General features: G+C 46.6%; 1 protein-coding gene across 3 annotated transcripts in view; it reads right to left on the bottom strand.

Moving 5' to 3' along the window:
- Positions 1–6,715: 6,715 nt before the first annotated feature.
- The window catches only part of bahcc1b (BAH domain and coiled-coil containing 1b), a 62,035-nt gene continuing 46,250 nt past the window's right edge, over positions 6,716–22,500 (bottom strand). For all 3 annotated transcript variants that reach the window (XM_068583199.1, XM_068583201.1, XM_068583200.1), the window contains exons 12-28: positions 22,408–22,500; positions 21,432–21,568; positions 21,033–21,137; positions 18,357–18,435; positions 18,021–18,207; positions 17,752–17,919; positions 16,468–16,668; positions 15,411–15,631; positions 13,411–13,618; positions 13,073–13,190; positions 12,441–12,516; positions 12,211–12,319; positions 12,004–12,114; positions 11,778–11,915; positions 9,645–11,095; positions 8,569–8,805; positions 6,716–8,102 (exon numbers count right to left, since the gene is read on the bottom strand). The exon at positions 22,408–22,500 is cut by the window's right edge and continues 74 nt beyond it. In XM_068583199.1, coding sequence (XP_068439300.1) covers positions 7,893–8,102; positions 8,569–8,805; positions 9,645–11,095; positions 11,778–11,915; positions 12,004–12,114; positions 12,211–12,319; positions 12,441–12,516; positions 13,073–13,190; positions 13,411–13,618; positions 15,411–15,631; positions 16,468–16,668; positions 17,752–17,919; positions 18,021–18,207; positions 18,357–18,435; positions 21,033–21,137; positions 21,432–21,568; positions 22,408–22,500 — 3,849 coding nt within the window. In that variant the 3' untranslated portion in view covers positions 6,716–7,892. The remainder of the gene's footprint in view (positions 8,103–8,568; positions 8,806–9,644; positions 11,096–11,777; positions 11,916–12,003; positions 12,115–12,210; positions 12,320–12,440; positions 12,517–13,072; positions 13,191–13,410; positions 13,619–15,410; positions 15,632–16,467; positions 16,669–17,751; positions 17,920–18,020; positions 18,208–18,356; positions 18,436–21,032; positions 21,138–21,431; positions 21,569–22,407) is intronic.

Here is a 22,500-nt window from a genome sequence, read left to right as displayed (position 1 = left end):
AAAGGATTTGGGGGATTATCTGTGCTTGTTCCTTGTGTTGGGCTCAGAGCGGTCCAGACTACAGTGGGTAATTGTGATTGAGAGCTTGGTTTGAAATTGTGGTGAAGATGCAGGACCGTATGTTTTTTTACTGTTGTTTTTTCATGAAAACGTTCTCACAGAATGTGAATATTACAATGTGTATTTGTTAGCGAACAAAGGCTATTGTTATGAGCTTTCGCACCGTGAATAAAAGCATCCAACATAATGTGCATAATGGACATATTCAAAATCTACACTGCACAGTGTGCTGCAACACGGAGGCCTGTGGACATACAGTCTACCGAGGCCCTCAGATTCACTCGGAGCATTTTGCTAAAAGGAAACTCAATAAAATAGTTTGCAGTAGCTCAGGCCACACACTCGATTACCTGAGACCGACTGCAGACGCTGCTCTGGGTCAATAGCACACTGTTCGTCCTGCGCCCGTGCTAATCGACTCAAACCTTTTCATTGTAAAGAGTTGCAACTGTTGCAAATTCATGTCTCTGCCGTTATTAATATTTTTGGGGATTTAACATGTTCTAGCTGTGTGTTGGTCACGCCCCTGGTGTGTAAAGGCCTTTAGATGAGAAGAACAATGCCTCCCTCTGTCTGGAGAGTATCGGTCCTCTCATCTCTCTGAACTCTCCCTACAATGTCAAACTCTTCTTTTAAGCATCAAAGTAGATTTCTTCTTTGGAATACAGATCATTTCTGTCTTCAAAGAAACGCACATTTACAGCGATATTCAGCAATTTGTCCTGTGCTAACACGGTTACAGTGAGGACGTGATGCAGCATTCATTTACTGTTCAACAGTTTTGAGAAAATCTGATGAAATGTAAGGAAATGCAACCTGACTGTCTGCCTGTTCACGGAAGTTGCGTCAATTCACATTTGAAAGTGGTGATAGAAGCTTGTGAGGAGATAAAACCTCAAAGACCGTTCAGGTTTCATGTTAATTTCATCCCGACAGGTGTACAGTTACAGGTATTTTGATGACCCCCGCAGTGTGGCTGACAACTCATCAGGAGGAAAGAACATACAGGGCTGTTTCAGACGTCGTCTGTGTGTGTGTGTGTGTGTGTGTCTGTGTCTGTGTGTGTGTGTGTGTGTGTGTGTGTTCGCACCAGTTGTTTCATATAAATATACTGTACATATCTTTTCTCCATGCTGTCACGGGGGGAGGAGATGGCAAGCTTGGTAATCAAGTTCCTTGCACACACACACACACACACACACACACACACACACACACACACACACACACACACAGACACAGATATAGAGATATAAATTCCGCCCTGCATCCAGATTGTATCATAAATATCACACACACATTCCCACACAGCAGCGATCTGGCGTCCGAGGCTCGGGTTGCTGTGTCCACTCAGACTTTACAGGATGTTTGACCTCCTGGCCGTCGCAGCAGCCTCCAGCCGGCCAAGACGCCTCTACTATTCCAAATATCAAATACCAGCATCAGCAAAAAAAACACCAAAGCTGCTCGCAGTCACAGCCAACCTGATGCCGGTCTGCGTGTGTGTGTGTGTGTGTGCGTGTATCCTGCATCAGGGAGGGGAATTCATCGCATTGTTTTTCTTCTGTTTTGTGTTAATATGGTGTGGATTAGGAGGTTACAGAGGGAGCTGGACTGGAGATGACCCAGAGCAGCGTATTGTATGAAACACTCATCTCTTCCTCCGTCCCTCTGCTCCTCTTAATCCCGTTCTCCGCTTCACTGTTTGGATTATTCATTCCTTCTCTTCTTTCTATTCCTTGTGCTCTGTCTCCTTTCTTCATCATTTTAAAGCACAACAATGGGGAAACAAATCTGTTTCCAAATAATATGTTTGTAACTACAAGGACTTTTATTTTGACAAAGTGTATTAATGGATGCCGTCTGAAGTCAACTGAAATGTGAATGATCAGTTTAAAAGACCTCCCTTGTTCTCTCGTTTCCTGTGTCATTCAGATGAAAAACACAATGATTTGATAATTTTCCTCATCTAGAAAACATGATCACTATATTTAGGGAAAATACACACGTACAATTCTGATTATAATTTTCTAAATGTAAATTAATGAACTGCATATGAAAGATAATATATGCGTTAAGGTTCAAAAATGTTTTAAATACTAGTTCTGTATTATGAGAAAAACACTAAAAAAGTGTCCAAAAAAATGTGGCTGAAAAAACAAAAATACAAAAATATTTATTTTTAAAGAATTAAAAAACTCCCTAAATGTTAAATTTTCTCCAAATGTTTGTGCTCAATACACCAGATACAGTTATTGGGGGAAAAAATAGTTCAGACAATGTATGAATTTATGATATTATTATTATTATAATGAAATTATTATGATAAAGTTCTTATCACTTTGTCTCATTCAATACCAAAAATCAAAACTCTTACATTACAATACGTGTTGCTGATCATTGAACACTGATGTTCAACAGTGAGTTTAAAAAACTCTTTTTTTTAAATGAATTCCTCATATTCATCGCTAGATCGACGAAGCTGCTTCAGTGTTGAGTCACATTCTGAACGTCTACATTTGGTCCACTAAACTGTGGGAAATAACGCAGACTACAGCAACATTTTTTTCTTTCTCCTGTGAAATGGGCCAGAAAGCGAAACAAGTCATAAAATTGGGAGGAAATAGAAAGAACAGTGGAGGTTTGTTGGTGTAATGTAGGAGAACTTGGACATAACTTCCACACGGCCAAGAATCTATGATTTATGTAGCCGACCATCTGTTGCCACAGAAGACGTCACACAATGAGTCAGATCGGCTATACGGAGATCTACAATGTCTCTCTCTCACACACACACACACACACACACACACACACACACACACACACACACACACACACACACACACACACACACTCTGATAGTAAGATGGATTCCGGTGGCGAGGTCGCAGGAGCTCGCATGAACAATGAATGAGGTGAGCGAGAGGACCGCTGATCTCCTTACTCCCACTCTGAGTGACCTGAATATACCCCAACACACACACACACACACAAACAAACACACACACACACACACACACACAAACAAACACACACACACACACACACACACAAACAAACACACACACACACGCACACACACACACACACACACACTATCTACATACACACAAGCTGCATCCCTCTGCAGCTGACAGCCATTCATTCACTTCAGTGACATGCTCAGGCTATATCTAAATGGAGGGCTTTCTCTGGATTGGAACTCCCGCCCTCCCCCCTAACACACACACACACACACACACAATCTCTCTGTCTCTGTCGCCCCCTTCTCTCTCACACACATGCACATGCACGCAAACACGCGCACGCGTACATGCACATGTTTTCAATCCACCGATTTGTACGGTTTCAATGCTCACCGCCTTCTTTTCCACATCCATGTAATAAAACGCGACATAGCTACACACACTTGCACAAATACAAGCATGTAAGCACACACGCACGCACACAAACACAGACACACACACAAACACACACGCACACACACACAGGCTCTGCTAGATCATGTTGTGTAGCATTTAGATTTATCCAGACTGGTGGTTTAGATGTGTTCTCCGTCAGCCTCCACCTGACAAAACTAAAGAAATACACGAAAAAAACTGCCACACCTTGCTCTGACACCTTGACCCTTCACACACACACACACACACACACACACACACACACACACCAATGCGCTTGTGGCATGTTTGGTTCTACGACGTGAAAGCCCCCTCTCTCATTAACCCAGAGGGCACCCCCAGCCTCCCATTGTGCCCCTATCTCCCGCAGCATTCTGGGTAAAGTAGTTTAACAATGTCAACCAGATAAGCCCAATGCAAACCTGCTGATAAGCAGTCAAAGGCTGCACTTAATGTCTGTGTGTTTTGAAGGCGTTGGTGATTGAGGAGCCGATGTAAAAGACCAACAGTGTGCAGAATGGGTGCAAATGTTGCGTGTGTGTGTGTGTGTGTGGGTGTGAGTGTGTGTGTGTATGTGTGTGTGTGTGGTCTGACTGGAAAGTGTTCCGTTTCATATCTTTGTAATAACATGTTAGACTGCCGAAACAGCTAAAAGCAGAACACAAAAGGAAAGCAAACACACACACGCTGGACAAAGAGTCTGAATGTGTGTGTGATTTTAAACTATGGCCAACGACCATTAGGACCAAAGTTATTCAGGAAAAAAATGTGAGTCAACTTTTCCTGTATTGACAAGTAAAGCAAAGAGAGATACGGCTGAAAAGAGAGAGGGCCCGACATTAAAAGGGCAGCTCAGTAAAATAAAGTTTACGGGCCGACGTTCAAGGCAGCGCTAAAAGCCTTCTCCGCCGGCTGCCACGAGGCAACCACACTGTAATCTGAGGTCAAAGGTGTAGGCCGGTCCTCCGTCCAGACTTTAATGTTGCAATAAGCCGCGTCAAAAGCTCCAGTTACAGTGCGATAAAAAGGTGTGAATATTTCACAGGAAGTCTCAAATAAAATGCAGTACGTTTGCGCACTTTGTCCCAGAAACTCCACACCCTGCAGCGGATAATCTCAACTGTTCTTCCCAGCGCTCGCGTTACACACACACACACACACACACGCGGAAGTACAGGAGTAAATGCAGACTGTGTGCATATATACACGCACACAAACACACACACACACACACACACGAAAGTACAGGAGTGAATGCAGACTGTGTGCATATACACACACACACATACATGCACACACACACACACACACACACACACACACACACACACACACACATGGAAGTACAGGAGTGAATGCAGACTGCGTGCATATATACACACACACACAAACACACACACACACACACACACACACACACACACACACACACACACACACACACTGAGGTTTCTAAATCTTGGCAGGGTGAAAGCGGATATCCTCGCTTTGTTCTGTTAATGGTCTTGTTCCGTTTTTATTATTCTGAATACCTGACCCACCTGTACAGCCAGAGGAGACTCTCTCTCTCTCTCTCTCTCTCTCTCTCTCTCTCTTTCTCTCTCTCTCTCTCTCTCTCTCTCGAAACTCCGCCAGATACAGTTTCCCTTTCTCTCCCCTTTCTTCCCCGTCTATCGGCCAGAGCTACAGTTTCAAATAACTTCCTCGTCTCGTGTTTTCCTTCTTTTTTTCCCTTCCCCTCCCTCGTCTCAGTCTTCCTCGCTTTCTTCTGTGGTCCATTTTCTAACCGGAGACAAATGATGAGCGTTGATGAACACGAGGCGGCGTTCAAAGGACCCACGCCCAGCATGGAGGCAGAACAAACAAACACGACGTCTTTTTGTTGTTGTTGATGTTGTTGTAAGAATCGTTTTTTTTAATGAAACACAAAAAGGCAATAAAATTAAGATAAATAATTTTTCCTTTTGTACATGAGGAAATATTTAAGTCATATTTCCAAAGAATGACTGAAATTACATAATATATTTTAGTAGGATATCTCAACAATACAAAGCAGTTTTCCAGTGGGTCTAAAAACAAAAGAAAAACACAATGATGTCGCTTCTCTCAAAACATGATGGTCAGAACTGAATCCAGTGTTTCTTAAAGAAAAAACTGCTTCAAAAAAAGCAATTAAAGACCCATAAAAGTAATATTTTAAAATTGAGTTCACATTAGATTCCTTTTAAAGCTTTTGCTTCGCAGTGTAACAGCAACGTTGTTGTTAAAAGTCAGTCAATGTCCTAAAAAAGAAAAAGGCAATCATGTTCTTCCTCCCTGTACATCTTATACACTGACAACAAACAGTCATCAAAGGCTTGCATAAACAGTAAACATGGTAAACGAGGAAAACAAGCAAACATAAAACACACATTTTTGGCAAAGCAGGAATAAAAGTGACAAGAAGCATAATTTGTGATTTGATCCTTATCTTTTTTTTTTCTTTTTTTTTTGTGTCTCTCAACGTTGTCCAATTGATTGGCTCTGATTGTCCTTCACAGTCACGTGACGCCATCCTGGTTGCCACAGTTACCTCAAGTGCATCAGCTGGGCGGCGTGCAGACATTGTTGCTGCAACGTTTCCCGCAGGCTGTCATAGCAACGCTGGATGAACACGAGCAGACAACGAGAAGAGCTCGACACCTCGGTGATTGCAGGGGTCCCGGATTCAGATTTGATTGAATGTTTTTATGTCTTTTTCACAATATTTTTTCTTCTAATGTGGTGAAGCGTAAACTCACAGGTGCTTTGGTATGTTTCTTTTTGATGCCAGATAAATATCTACATTTGATATAGGTATACAGGCTAAAACAGGTAAAGAGTGAGCTTCTTTTCGGATCAGAGAACAGCAGAAACTCAGTTTCTTTTCCAGTTTTTTGTTTTGAAAAGAAGAAAAAAAAGAAGCTCCCGACAGGGAATACACATTTAAAACCCAACGGATCGAGAAAAAAAAAAAGAGAAAGAAAAAAAAAATTCAGACACAAAGAGCCTTTTTCTGATTTCCTAATAAAACATTTCCCAACCACCCTTTCTACATATTCACCCTTTGCCTGAAGCAGGGCTTATGAGCACAATGTCTTCACATCAGTTGTACAGTTTGACCCCAAATCCAAACCTCCGATCCCGTTCAGTGCATTAAGAGAGAAGCGTACTAACCCGACCTCCTCCCTCTCTCAGACCCCTGCCCGAACCCGCCCACCCACACACACCCTAAAAAATCTAAATAAAATAATCTTCTCTGCAAAAGAAAACAACAAAAAAACAAGAACAAATATATATGTATACTATTTACAACATGTTATATTATACATGATGCTGTACAAAGCACGCACACACACACACACACACACACACACACACACACACACGCACGCCCACGTACGCACGCACACATTTCAAATAAACAATCCAACTACCTGTACATGTGTCTTCGCACCCGAATACGAGGGTGCGAGAGAGAGGTATCGACGTGTATGGCTTGACAGGAGGAGAAAAGTCGTTTTGTGTTTCAGTTGCGACTGAAACCTGCACGTTTAGTTCAGGAAAGATTAATATTCAGAGAGTTACTGACATACCGACGCTGTGTCGCGACGTCCTGCCTGCTCGATGAGCGCGGGAGAACACGCGCACGACCACACATACAGTACAAACACACACACGTTAATGCACTATTTACTTAGAGCTCATTAAATGCCGAACAGGGTCATCGCAGCCACTCTGCAAACACACACACATAGACACACACAGACACACGCGCACGCGCACACACACTTACACACAAAGTCCGAACTACAGTGTTTTTTGGTCCTGTTGGGGATCTCCCAATCACGTTGTCATAGTCAAACTACCAGTATAAGACCATTGAAACCCTCCAAACCAGTGTGGTTTACAGTAAGTCTCTGCTTACCATTCAGTCTCTCCCGCTCTCTGAGCCAGTCTTTGTTTCAGAAAGCCAAGTCTGACACCCTCCCTCCATAGCATATCCAAGCGACTGTACTCCAAAGTGCTCATGTCCTTGGTTCCTGCTCTTTTGTCGCAGTAATCTTGTCGCAGAGACGAGGAACTCTGTTATTTCAGCCAAAAGGGAAGGCTGTGTAGACTCTCGTTGCAACGAGAGGCCTCAGTCCACATCTGATAAAGAGGTTAAATCCGACATGGATCCGACTTCCCCCCCCCCCAGAACCAACTGGGCTCCTCTAAGTGCCAGTACTGTTGGGCTTCATCCAGTGGGCTAGCTCCTTCTCTTACGAGGGACAGATCAATACGCAGAGTCAAAACTCTTTGTCTTGGGTTTCCCTCTGTCCCCAGCTCCGTTCAGACGAACCATCCTGGAAGCAGTCATCTCCAGAGTTCAGGTTCAATATTTGGATCCCTCTCCAGCCGGAGGTGCTAGGACACGATGGCCGTGCCCTCCGCACTGATCAGCTGGCCCGTGGTCGGTTCGTAGCTTCCGGCCAGGTAGAACAGGTCGTTCCCCGCGCTGCCGGGCTTACGCTCACGCGTCAGGTGATCGTACTCGGCCCTGCTGATCACCTGGCAGCGATGGGAGATTGTCTGCACGTCATTCTCGTCCTCGTGGCTCGACTGGTACAGGGCATTCTGGGAGAGAGACGGGGAGAACGGTTAATGAATCGGCAGGATAATATATTTGACCATTAAAATGTTGCTTTCAGAAGAAGTGACTAGAATATTGTCTCCTTGCATGTCTTTTAGCGGTGAGGTTTCTCATGAGGAAGTTTGAGTTTCTGCAAGTGGAGGTTTTTCTTGGGGTTTGCTCAGCCATGGTGGATGTTGCTGATCATGCTAACTATCCGAAACAAACCACTATTGTTCTTGCAAGAAATGCAAAACACATGACTTCCTTTGCTGCAGAGACAAAAAGCAACTTATGCTGAGTGTTTAGAACTGCAAATGGTCACAGTTCCACGAAACAAGTCAACCGTTCACGTCAGATGGGAACAGGGACCAAAAAGCAAAGAGGTAATATACTTATATGGAAATGTCACGGACTGTTACTTTGACCGTTCTCGATTTAGCAATTCTACTTGCACTCCCTGGCCTTTACCTTGCCGTCGCGGTGTCGCTTCCCCAGGCGAGTCTCCTCCGGGTGGTAAAACCACTTGACCCTGACCACCATGCTGGAGCTCCATGACTCCCAGAGGCTCTCCACTCGGCCCACATAGGGCAGCTGGGGCCGGCCGGGTGACAGGAACACAGCACAGTCCCCGACACGCACCGTCTCCTTGCCCCTCACGATGGCCTTGTAGAAAAGCTTGCGGGCTTTACCCTTCAGACCTCTCCTCTGTCGGCGGAAGAGAGCAAAAATAACACTCAGTCAATTTATTCAGTGTGGAGGGTTTATTTCACCACCAGCCTCATTTCAGAAATCAATTTATTTAGTTTGTTTTGCTAAACCCAGTGAGATTCAATATGTCTTTCAAAGCCAAGAAATAGCGAAAGCCCAACACCTATCATAACACACTGATCCTATTGAGTTACAGCAGTGTGTTTACTGGCACATCAATAAGTCACTCTCAACCCGATAAAGGCAAGACTATTGAAACTCGTGGTGAAATTTACGATCACAGTAACCGTAACCTCCGTAACGCGCCTATACTTCTGCTTCGTCTTTTAATTTGTTGCACGTCTCAGTCGACACACACGCCGTCGTGTTTACGGTGCAAACAACAGCAGAATGGGAGCTGACAGTGACTGCGGTTGCTTAGACGGTTTTGTCCCGTGATCTCAGGATCGTGACTAAATAATCTGGATAATAAATTCAGAGAGTAAGCCTCGTAGTGCTTCCAATGTGTACAAAGACTGAGGCAGCATAAGCACTGCAAAGAGAAATGCTATTTGATCATCGCATCCACTGTCACCAAAGGTTTGACACAGCAGAAACCACCACAAGAATCTGTAACCTACTTAAGCTGCGAGGTGAGGTCGGTTACTGATACCCAAGAGTTTGGAAACCATATTACCAAGATAATAACGTGTGATTATGAGAAAACACCGTCTGATTAAATCAGGATTTCAGTGAAATGGAATTTATTTCTAATAAAGAAGAATAGCTTGGAAATACAACTGGCTCTTCCAGAGCATCTTGGATAACGTATCAAAATACACCCCAACGTGTCCTACCTGTGTGGGGTTGCCGGACCACTTCCAGAGCTGGCGTCCAGGCAGATGGGGCGCCATATTAGGCAGCGGCTCAGGTGAGGACATCCGTTGCCTCTTCGCTGTTGCTGGCTCCTTGGATGCAGGTTTGGGCTGCTGGCTCACTGGGCTGCTCTGCCTCTGATGGTGGCTACTAGAAATGCCGTCTTTCCTCTTCAGCTGGTTCTTGGCCGTGCTACCGTTACCTGCCATGCTTCTTTTGGACGTCAACTCCTTCCTGTCGTCTGTTCTGTCGGCCCTGGCCTTTGACCCCACGCCGGCCGCGCCGGTTTTGGCCACGTAGCCGTGTGCCGGCACCGACGCCGAAGGAGAGGAGCCGGACTTGCTGGGGTCAGGGCTCGGGAGGTCGGAGGTCATGCTCTGCCTGTGCTTGTGCTTGTCCTGCTGGAGCAGCGCGCGGCGCAGCAGCACAGAGGAGGACTCCTCATCGGAGGAGTAGGAGGAGTCGTTGTCCGACGAGCAGAGGGACGAGGAGGAGATGGAGCCGGAGGAGGAAGAGGAGGAGGAAGAGGAGGAGAAGCAGGCCGAAAGACGGGAGAGGAAGCGGCTGCCGCGGTGGGAAGTGTCCGCCGCACTGCTTCGAGGGGCTCCGGCATCCTGACCGTCGTCCACATCGTCCTCATCCAGCTCAGAGTAGGAGCTGGGGCCGTCGCTCGGGTAGTCCAGACTGTAATCGCCGGCTTGGACGCCGAGACCCGCTGACAGACGATCCTTTCTCACAGGCAGGGAGCTCTTCACAACAGGCTCAGAGCGGGTTCCAGCGCCGTCTCTCTCCCCTCCTCCCTTCTTGCCATCCTTCCCCTTCAGGGCCGGGTGGCAGTATCGCAGCGGCGCTCCGGCGGACAAGAGCCCCTTGTCTCCTTTTCCTCCGCTCACACCGAGCCGAAGCAGGGCCTTGCCGTTCTTGGTTTTAGGGGAGGTGACTCCCTCGTGGTCGAGCTTCACCAGGAACTGTTTCCTGTCGCGGTCGCTCGCCGGCTTCTTGCCTCCGGCCACCGATGCCGTGGTGACGGCTGAGGAGCACACCGAGGACGAGGAGTCCCTGAGCCCCGCAGAAGTTACTGTGGCGACCGGCCGTCCCGCTCCAGAGCATCCTCCGCTCCTGAAGGTGGAGTAGCTGTTGGCGATGCTGCTGAACGAGTCGCCTTCATAGGGGGAGCCGAAGATGCCTTTGATGGGCATCGGGGGTGCGAGGAGGTGGGAGGTGGGTCGATGAAAAAGCCCCAAGTCTTGCTCTCGTACCTTCTTCTGGGTCTTCCGAGACGTCCCGTTGAAGAGGAAGAAGTCAACAGGCGGCCTCTTCTTGGGGGTCGACCAGTTCAACAAGGAAGTGTTGCCTTGTGTTAAAGTGTCTGTTACTGATGTTGGTGTGCCGGCCGTCTGAGGCACCGAGAGGACTTTCTTCGGCCTGCCAACTGAAAGAGGAGACGGCAACAGAGCGGAGTTATAATCAATATGAACTGACAGGTCTTCAGAGCAGACCGAGATAATTGTGGAACTAAGAGCTTTGGAGAAACGTAATATCTTTATCTCCTTGATCTCCGGCTATCCAGCTAGGTTTCGACATGTCTATTACTCAAACTACAACAAACCAGGTAAACCTGTCTCTCCCTCCAGCTTTATTGTCACCTGGAGTTGTGATTAGCTGCAGTATGCTGCTTAACAACACAATGAGGACACCTCGTAAAAGCATGATTAATGTGGTCATGTGGCGGTTAATTGATAGGAACCAAACAAGGAATTTTAATGTTTGAGTCTTCGGGTTTATATATTCTCCTTTGACTCGGAGGCACCTGACAAGCAGTTGACAGTTGGAACTGTAAATGAGGCTTTGTTTGGGGGATTTACAATGGCCTGAAGGACTTTGTGTCTGTGAATGCCTTCACTAGTTAGACTAGTACTTCTCAGACAACAAAGATAAGCGCGTCGGTCTCTGAGTGATGTTCAGCCTCTGAGTGCATTCCTCAGTTTCTCTTACTGACGACGTGTTATAGCTGATTAAACATTCTTTAAAACCTTTACGTGTTTGATGGAGGAGTGCCAATGAAAAGAGGACTTGTGGTCCTGACTGGTGGTGCTGCATGTGTTCACCCTCACCTGGTCTTTTCTCTTGGGGCCTCCCTGCTGCCTCCTCATTGGATGGTTTCTCTGTGGGCGTGTCTTTCCTCTCCAGGGCGGAGCTTCGTCGCCCACGGTGACCAGGTGAGATCAGCAGAGCCGGAGACGGTTCAGCACCTGACAGAGAAGAATAGTCAAATGGCCGTTGTCGAATGAGGGTCTTTTATTCTGCGTTTCCGTCTTTCCGTCCTTCTTTCACACTCACAGCAGATTTGGTACCCTGGGGGCAGAAGCCGGGTGTTTGCGAGGGAGATCCTACCCCGGTCTCCATCATCAAACTCCACCATCACACTGCCCTCCTTCTCTTCCTCACCTCCTAAAGCACAACACAGAGGACGGAGGCTGTAAGCTTGTGTGTGTGTGTGTGTGTGTGTGTGTATGCAGAGTGGGGTCGTCGGTGTGTCTCGCTCACCTCGGTGCACGTATCCGGGGTAAAGACAGCGAGAGCGCTCGCTCCAGTACGCGCACACCCGCGTCCCTGCGGTCAGGATGGCCTCGCTCTGGGGCCGCACGTCCAACACCTGCGGAAAAAAAATCACAAAATGATCTTTAACCGGGTGTGGAGTTTTAGTAAAAGCGACCCAGCGCTACACAACTAGCCACACAACAGTAAAGTGTAACGCAACAGAGAGTGAAACTCACAGCTTCCTGGAGGAGTTGCTCCAGCGAGTAGATCCGAGGTCGATTCCCACGTTCTCCTTCGATGACAACACTGAATCTAAGAGGAAAATTTGAATTAATTCCTCAAGAACCAAACTGTTCTTTTTTAATTTACAAGTTACAATTCAAGCACAATTTCCGCTGTTAAATTTCAGGGTTGTTCGGCGTGTTTTTGTCATGAGCGCTCAGTTTAGTTGTGTTTTCACTGGCAGCTGTGTTGGCTGCCACTGCTGTGTGTGTGTTGGCTTTGTAGGAGTCTAGACTTCTTGTTTGTCAAGATTCACACAGCTGTCAGGCATTTAACTAGAGCTCAGCTAAGTTTCGACTCTTTTGTAAATCAGAGAAGGCTCTTGTTGCTATATGTCTTTTCAGCACTTAACTCCAGGGTTTCCCCCAGGATACAGAGAAGCTGAGGTGGTTATCCACACAGATTTTGATGCTTCGCCTATTGGGATCAATAGATGACGGAATAAACAACAGTCATGTTTGGCAGCTGCTGTGTGAAATAATCACTCGGCTCATTCCTCTGAAAGCTTAACATTTATTTTGTTATGCATTTTATTCTTTTGCAAAACAGTGTGTATCTGTGAGACAGCAGGGAAGACGGGCCTCACATGTCAGGCAGGTCCAGAGTTTGGACGCAGGCAGCGTACAGCAGCTCGTCCTCCTTGGAGATCAGGATCTTCAGGCCGTCCACCAACATCTCTTTACTCAGCACACAGTTTGGCAGGGCTGCGGCGGGAGGGCGTGGTGGGAAGATGGATGGATGGGGAAGATAAAGGGTGAGATATGCATAATTTGTGACTGTGTTGAATAATTGCTATGTGAAGTGAAAAGGAGGGACAAAAAGGCAGAGAGAGAAGTGTGTGTGCGCGTGTGAAAAGGATCCAACATGCTTTTAAAACCGGCATGTGTGTGTAATTATACACGATGTGTTGCTGTGTATGCCTACCAGGGATTCTGCATGGCATATTGGGAGGGAGGTGGATCAACTTTATCTCCTCCTCCTCTTCCCCTTCATCCTCATGCTCCTCCTCCTCCTCCTCCTCGTCCTCTTCCTCCTCCTCCTCGCCCTCCGAGAAGCTGCTTTCCTCATCCAAATGAAAGCCGTCGTCGGCTGCAAAGCTCTGCAGGAGCCGGCTCACTGCGTGGCCCTTGGCCTGGACAGGAAACAGGATGTGACATCAGTGGGCAGAAAGCAGGATGTGATAACACTTCATCATATGCCAATCTTCATCTCCAGTAAACAGGATCTGCAGGTGACCTCAGTCTGATGTGGCTAAAAGGGTAAAATCCATCAGCCAAAAGCAACTGCGGGCGCCAGCGCCTCTTGTAATGCGACACCTCAATAAAGCCTGCAGGATGTTCTTTTCCTCACTTAAAAGTCAGAGGTCCGAGTCAGTAATAACTGCAGCTCTTGAACTGGTAGGACTTCAGTGTATTGCTCAAGGACACTTCAGCAGGGTGGAAACTTCGTAATAAAAAACTTGAACCCTAATTTACATTCTTAGCCTCAAACACACACACACACACACACACACACACACAATCACAAAAATCCGATACTATCCCTCTCCAGACCTGTTTAGGCTAGTCTATCAAAGATGACTGAGGACTGACGGGTTTCTGCTTGTATTTAGGCTTTCGAAAGGAAAAAATATAATATATCACGTTAAGAGTGTGTGTGTGTGTGTGTGTGTGTGTGTGTGTGTGTGTGTGTGTGTGTGTGTGTGTGTGTGTGTGTGTGTGTGCACGCATGGGTTGTCTCTTGATGTTTTCCACATCAGGAGACCATATATTTTAGTGACAGAAGTTTCGTCACCAGAGGGCATGGGTGATTATTTCTCTTTAGTGCTGGTGTCTGTGTGTGTGTATGTGTGTGTGTGTGTGTGTGTGTGTGTGTGTGTGTGTGTGTGTGTGTGTGTGTGTGTGTGTGTGTGTGCGTGAGTGTGTGCAGGCATGCATGGGTGTGTGTAGTGTTATGGCCAATCATTATCTTTATACCTCACTGTTTGGTTAGGAGTTATGTGTTTTTGGACATTCCCCCACAATGAGTCAAAGACTGAAGCGACCTCGAGGCGTCTCTCATTAAAATGAATGTGGGTGTCTCGCTGACGGCTACCTGCTCCAATACGACTTTAGCACAGCATGCAGGCATGCAAACACATACATAACATACACATACATAACAATGGAAAATTGGATATTTGACAAAGTGACAGATGATGCCAGCATCTGGCTGTAAGTGAGTTCTGTCAACTGTAATTTATAGGATTTCAAAAATGTCTTGCCAGGGTGCGGCTCGCTTCAACAAAGAAGGAGCGGACTTGACGTGAGGGCTTTTCTGAGAGTTCCTCCTTGCTTCTCGTGCTCTCTCAGCCTTTATTTTCATGAATCAGAAGGCCAAAGGGAGACAACTTCTCTGAGTCATCTTTCTTCCTTTATTCACGTTTACCCATAATTAATTATTAATTACAGTCCTTTCTTACGACTCTGTGACAGCAGTATTTTATTGCAATTTTCATTTTATAACCTTTCCGATCACACCTACAAAATTGGCATCTCACCTTTCCCTTCTCAGTTCTCTTTTCAATGCGCGTCTGTGTTAATGACGAGTGGAAACAAAATACCAGAAATGCACATTAAATACAACTTTTGAAGAGCATTTCGTTGTACAGCTTCCTGCTCTTGATATCAACTTCAAATATTGTACATACAGGTACACTGTAATTCATTTATGTCTAGCTCCCAATGTCATTTACACAGAACTGCTCGGATGAAGCAGCTGAGGAGGGAAATGCAAGATGCATGTGTCAGTTTTGAGGGTGTAAATGTGTCATAAATCACTGCTGTCAGGGAGTGATCTACTTGTTGAATAGCTGTCACTGACAAAAGTAAAATATTGCCGTTACACTGTCGGGTTAAAGGTCACCACCCAACACGAGTCCTCACCTTTCCCAGAATTCCCGACGAGCTCTTTCTCACGGCTTCCTTGCTGGCCCGGTTTACTTCTGTCATGGATCCATGGCCGTCCCCAAAGCTGCAGCCCACTGACGACACACCCCAGCTGGGCAGAGATGCTCTTTTGGGCCCTTGGTGGACTGGGTGTCCCCTTTCTGAGCCGGGCCTTCTGGGCACCCTCCTCTGATCTGCACGGGACACGCTCCTCATGCCTGACGGTGAAGGAGACATCATGGGAATTAGAGCTGGCAGATAAATGTCAATATCTAATATCAGATTATATACAGTCGGATATCTTGTTAAAGAGGTTAGGGATGTAGGTTTTCGTGGTCTTGGAGGCCACATAACAGTTATCAGACTTAACTTTCTGAGCATATCAAATGGTTCTAGCTGATTTAGTGAAGAAAGGCTTGCTTGGCCGTTATATCAACAACATGTTTATCAATGTTTATTCCATGCTCTAATTAATGAACTGCAAACCATCCATAATACTCCATAACATTGATAATACTGTTACTGGTTGAGTGAAACCTGAAGTCAACCTTGTTTTTAGCTGAACAGCCATGCATTTCCAAGTTTGATTTTACTACTTTTCACAAGTTAAATGACTGTATATTCCAGAAATCATGTTACCCTTCATTTCAAGTGAAAAACTGAAAGTCACAAAGTCCCCGGGGGACAGCAGCATGCATGAAGACATGTATGAAGACATGTATAAAGACATGTATGAAGACATGTATGAAGACATGTATATAGACATCTATGAAGACATGTATGAAGACATGTATAAAGACATGTATAAAGACATGTATAAAGACATGTGTGAAGACATGTATATAGACAGGTTTAAAGACATGTATAAAGACATGTATGAAGACATGTATAAAGACATGTATGAAGCCATGTATGAAGACATGTATATAGACATCTATGAAGACATGTATGAAGACATGTATGAAGACATGTATAAAGACATGTATGAAGCCATGTATATAGACAGGTTTAAAGACATGTGTAAAGGTCTCACTGGGAGGCCCTGGTCTCTTACTCCTGTCTTTCTGGTTTGTGTGCAGCATGGAGGACTGCGATGAAAAAGGCACAATCCCAGCAGGGTTTGCAGGAGTTTCTTTAGAGGATGAGCTAATCTTGATGTCACCGGCTCCATCTTCGCTGGCGTAGCTGCCGCCGCCGTCATCGTTGTCATAGTCCTCCTCTCCCTCCTCCTCCTCCTCTTCCTCCTCTTCCTCCTCTGTGGAATCACAACATCAATATGATCAGTCAGAAGGCTTCAAGTGTAAACACTCTGAACTAAAGCCCGGGTCTCACTTGATGAGAAGTATTGACAGCGAGCTTTCAATATTCCTCTCGCAGCTACAGTTCCCAAGCTTGTGGCTAAACTTACGTCACCGTGAATACAAAAGTTAGACGAGCGAACGGTGACATGTGGCAGTTGATTGACTTTTCTCTGAGGGTTTTTTTTTCGGTGGGCCGTTTTATCACAATAACTGCGAGCTGCACAATAACTAACAGTGCAGTGGTGGGAAGCAAAAGTTGACACCATGCGCATATGCAGCGCACAAAGAAACACAGACTGCTATTGGCAGCTGTGCGCCGCCGACTGCGGGGGGTTGTGTCGGGTGTCGACACATCTCTGACACACTTGTCACTTACACGGCGCTCTCGTCAACACTTTGCCTCAGTCACACACAAACACTGACTGACACACACACACACACAGACACACACACATCCAACCACTACTTGATATCGAGGCCACGAGGTCAATCGGATCGGAGCGTTTTGTTAGTTTCATCTGAGGCCGCGCTCTCCTGTGAGGCGTTTTAATTTAAAAGTCAGGAGGAATGTGATTGTTTCTCCCCAACTCAAATCTCCGAGGAGGGCAGTTTCGCGAGGTTGGCGAGGTGAAGAAGAGAGGGGAAGACCGGGGTGTGAGATTCTGAACAGGGCCAGAGCGGGCTCACGTTACCGCCCGGCGTTGAGGGCAGGGGCGGCTGTGTTGCATGCCTGTGGCAAGTCGTTAACGGTTTTAACGGTGTGACAGACGAGCTGGGATGTGAGAGGAGGGCTCCCTGTTGACGGCAGACATCTCACTTCTCAGGCGCTTCGTGTGCACACACACACACACACACACACTCGCACACACACTAATGGACTCTCAATGCGAAATCACACAATGTCTGGTTGATGTACTGTGAGCCATCAGCCAAATCAGCGCCGCTTGACTCATATGTGTAATAGCCTGTGAACTCCGCTGCTTGGCGGGAGGACACACCACACTACGTACTTGTGTGAGTCCTGTGTTGTAACTCACCGGCCTCTGAGCTCTCGCTGTCACTCCTCTCTTCCCTAACGTCCTGTTTCTCAGAGGTCCGGCTGTCCTTGTGGCGAGCGCCGCTTGTGTTGACGGCCATCAGCCCTTTGGGCTTTCGACCCCTCTTCCTCTTCGCGGTCTGACCAGTCGCCCAGACCAGTTGCAGGTCTGATGGTGGATCAACAGCAAGAGAGGGAGTTAGGGTTCAGGGGGCCACTTAATGGACAACAAGTGTCTGCATATACAGTGTTTGCTCCCTCTGTGCTCACCTTTTCTTCCTTGTCTGCAGTGAGTGTTGGCGGCGCCTTCCTCGCCAGGGGCCCGTCTGCAGTGCAGCATGTCTGCAGACGGCGCGCCGCGCTGGGCCACAGCCGTCTGCTTCAGCTGGGTCGCCCGCCTGGCCAGCCTGGAGCTCAGGGAGGTGGGCCGACCTCTGTGCTTGCAGTGAGCTTTCATCTGTAGACGAGGGAGCGGAAACAGCTCATTATTGACTTGTTTCTTATTGCTGATTGACACACCCAGGAGAATGAATGCATGAATTAAAAAAAGAACAGTTGTGGTTGTCGGGGCGGATGAACCGGGGCAGACTAGAGAGAGAGACCGACCTGTGCAGCGCTGAGGCTGTTGAAGCCGTGATTGGAAAAATTGCTCCCGACTTTTTCCTCCAGTAAATTTAGCCCCTCTCTGGAAAACACAGGAACACAGCAGAGGCTTAAATGAGAATTCATCATGTGAAACAGAATTAAACTAATTGCACATTTCTTCCCTTTCAAGAATAATTTTCTTTGCATCTCTTCCCTCCTCTTTCTCGTTTTGCCTCCCTCTCTGCCGGGTTCATTCATTGTCTCACTCTTCCCCCCACTCTTCCTCACTGTCTCCTAACTTTGATGAGGTAAGAGACCGCCGGCACAGTTTAACGCAAACACAGAAATATTCAGCGGCCGTGCGAATATGAAACTCTGCTGAATCACCACATGAAAGGACGAGACTGATCTAATGTGTAGGAGAGAGTGGCGAGGAGACAGAGAGAGAGAGAGAGACAGAGGGAGGAAGAGAATAGTTGAGGGGGAAGGGAAAGAGACAGAGAGAGAGATGAAGCAGTCTCGGGGGAGTCTGTCCGTTGACCGGAGCTTCGGGGCGCGATCGATAAACACTAACCTCTATTGAACACTACTCCTCCCTTCCTCACCCCCCCCCTCTCTCTCTCTCTTTCTCTCTCTCTGTCATTCCTTCATTGTATGCATGCTCTCTCACACCACGGGCAGACCAACACACATACACACACACACACATAGCAGCTCACACACTCCGTTAACAGCTGGTGTCTGGCAGGTGAATCCTATATTCCCACAGAGGGAAGGTTTGGCTCTCAGCATCTCCGCTCCCAGGAGAGGAGAGAGGAGAGGTAGGAGAGAAAATAGAGAAAGGAGAGGAGATAGAGTGCAGAGGAAAGCGATAGGAAAGGAAAAGATCTATCTATTAATAAATAAATTGTGTAGAAATTCTTAAAGATCAACGACGGTACGATCAGTGTGCGCGCACATTCTGCTTCGGGTGGTTTGGATTGGGGCCCTTAGTTACAATTAAGGGGAATATTAATAAACAATTTGGGTAAGGCCCTCTACTCTTTTAATACCCCGATGCCCCAGTGCACAGGTACATAAATGGATAATTTTACAAATGAGGCTTGCACAGAGCCCTGACCCCGACTCAGTCCAACACCTTTGGGATGAATGAGGGTGCCGCCTGTCAGTCGAGCCTCGGGGCGTCGGCATGCTTCAAATGCAGTGCTTTTCGGATCATTGAGCAGCAGCTGAAACCACCCCCTCCAACACCTTTCAGGTGATGCAACACTGCATCTGACAATCTTTGTAACTTTCTAAAACTGGAAACACGAGAATCATGACCACGTTGCACCGCGACTTGTCAGATGAGCAAAGGTGGGAAAGTCAGTGAGGGTTTAAACGACTGCCTTCTCTTTTTGTGTGCACGGCGTACGTTGTTACCACTATTGTAATGATTATCGCTCACCTCGCCTTGAAGTGCATCTTCTCAGAACAGCAATAAACGCTGTTGCCTAAAGACGCAGCGAGACGACGCGTCATGCAAACTAGAGGAGGCTGATCTAACTAATGCTCCTGTGGCTGAATGCAGGCAAAACCCTGCAGCCAGGTTATTGATGACAAGCCTGCACAGAAGGAATGGAAGCTGTATATATATGTAGGTTTTGGGATCACAACAATCGCTGTTCAGTAATCAACAACAAAAGATGCTCAGATGTTCGTATACTTCTGGCCGTATATTGTACACGTGTGTATCAAGAGGCATCGTCTGCTGCGTTTGGAAACGTTGCTCTGCCTCTCTCGGTCTCTCGCTGTTTCATTTCAACCCACAACTCTCTCGAGAAGATGAAAGCGTAAACAAACGATACACGGCTGGTTAATGACAAGAGGAATGCTGCTCAGGCACGTAGCAGACGACCAGCGCTACTAATTAAACAAGTTCTGCGTGTGTGTGCATGTATGACTAAAGCCTTTCATTGGCATGTTCATTCGCTCTTTCCAATCATGGTTACCGTGACAAACCAAGAGTTTCTCTAATCATTTTATCAAGGCGAGGGGTGCACATGCTAACAGAGGTGGGGCAGCATGAGAAAACACATTTATCTCTATGAGCGTTGAACACTGGCTGTGTGTGTGTGTGTGTGTGTGTGTGTGTGTGTGTGTGTGTGTGTGTGTGTGTGTTTCCAGCTCGGCAGTGTGCATGTCGAAGGTGTTAAATAATGTGTGCTTGTGTGATGCAGCGGGTGGGGGTGGTGTTGAGTCGTTTATCACTGTAATAACTGTACATCAGGACTTTGTCCAGCTGTATTAATATATGCTTGAGGTTCAGAGGGAATCAGGACATAATCAATGCAAGTGATAAATATGATTAAAAGTGATTAATGATGATTAATGAAGGTCTCATCTCCATTACCGTCTCTCATTTAAAAATCACACCTAGCTTACAGCGCCCATCCCATAACCCGTGTGTGTGTGTGTGTGTGTGTGTGTGTGTGTGTGTGTGTGTGTGTGTGTGTGTGTGTGTGTGTGTGCGAGCAGCTCCTTCCAGTCCCCAATCAAGCAAATCATCAGCTATAGAGCGTTTGAATCAATTCAGCTGAAGAAGAACTTCTTGAAAATCAACCGTGCCTTTCACTAAGAACACAAACAGAAATCAGGATGAATGAGCTGGGCTCGCCAATCACACTGATTATACGGACGCAATATCAGAGGACTGACCTGAATCTTTTGGAGCTCTCTGCGGCAGCTGGGCCGGGGGTGGACTTGCGCTTGCGGGGGCGGCCGGGCCCCCGGCGGGCAGGGCTTCGAGACGTCTCCTCTTTCCTGCAGAGAGGAAGACAAGGAGGAGGAGGGAGGAGGAGGAGAGGTGGGGGAAGAGGGGGGAGGGGGGGGAGAGATCAAATCAGGAGGAAACTTGTATTGGCTACAGGTCAAACTGCATTAGGTATGAGCAGGCAGCAAGTCCTGGTGAATCAGGAGGATGCAGCATGATAGCAGAATTGTGAACGTTGGAATGCACAACTCAATTTAGTGAAAAAGAAGATGTGTGTGTGTGTGTGTGTGTGTGTGTGTGTGTGTGTGTGTGTGTGTGCGTGCGTGCGTGTTGTCTTTGCTCACTGGTGGTCGTGTTTCCTCTGTAGCTTGGCCAGTTCTCTCTGTTTCTCTTTGTATCTGCGCTGTAGCTCAGCCAGCTGGACACGCATGGACAGCTCCTCCCCTCCCATCGTCTCCATGGAGCCCTTCACTGGGCACACCTGACACACACACACACACACACACACACACACACACACACACACACACACACACACACACACACACACAAAGCAGGGGAATTTCAATGCTGATCACAAACTCAGTTCAACAGTCATTGGATATGTGATGAAGTCAGCTTGTGTTTGCAGCTTAATGACTGGATGGATTCTCCTGAATCCAGAACTTTGGTCACTGCAGCAATTTATGACGGCCATTTACGCTTAAAGGCAAGGAAAAGGGACCCCACCGTTTAGTGACTTAGAGGTTATTAAAAAAAAGCTCTCTAATTTTTTATAAAATAATTTGTATTTTATATATATATATCATATTTGCTGTAACCAGCTTTATTTCTGTGAAGGATAATGATGCACCCGCCAGCAGGTATTCATAGACTCACATCAATTTCACTTATAATCCTACAAAATATTTACTTATTAATGGCAAAATTCAACCACACAAAAAACAAGATTATTTGTCATGCCACTTAAAAGCGACAATGGTTATTTCATTACTGCGGAGGTGCTATTTGTCTGACTCCATTATTACTCCACACACTTAAACATACACTATGGTGTTCGGTGTTGATTTTATTGTTCATATTTGCCTCACTGACGATGAAGTGCTTTGGACACCTGTTCAGTTGCCTTGAATGAAATCAGATACTTTTTTTTTTTTTTAAAGACAACCTTCTCCCAGTATCATCTTTAAATTTCAACAGTTTAGTAAAAACAAACAAATGAGGTGTGTGTCCATTGTTCACCACTTCCCCCACATTTTCAGCATGAATGATTTATGTTTGCATGCATAAACACAAAATATGCGTTCGGTGAAGCCTCACCGGCTCGTGGCGAGGAGTCCAGCTGCACTTCCTGCGCAGGTTGAGCCTCTTCCTGATTGGACACTGCTGGCCCGCCCCCGCGCCCACAACCCC

The sequence above is a fragment of the Clinocottus analis genome, unplaced genomic scaffold, assembly GCF_023055335.1.
Source record: "Clinocottus analis isolate CAN_PGR_092001 unplaced genomic scaffold, fCliAna1.0.p SCAF_19, whole genome shotgun sequence".
Lineage (NCBI taxonomy): Eukaryota > Metazoa > Chordata > Actinopteri > Perciformes > Cottidae > Clinocottus > Clinocottus analis.
Note: the sequence above shows the minus strand (reverse complement) of the source record. Positions and strands in the feature narration are given on the sequence as shown.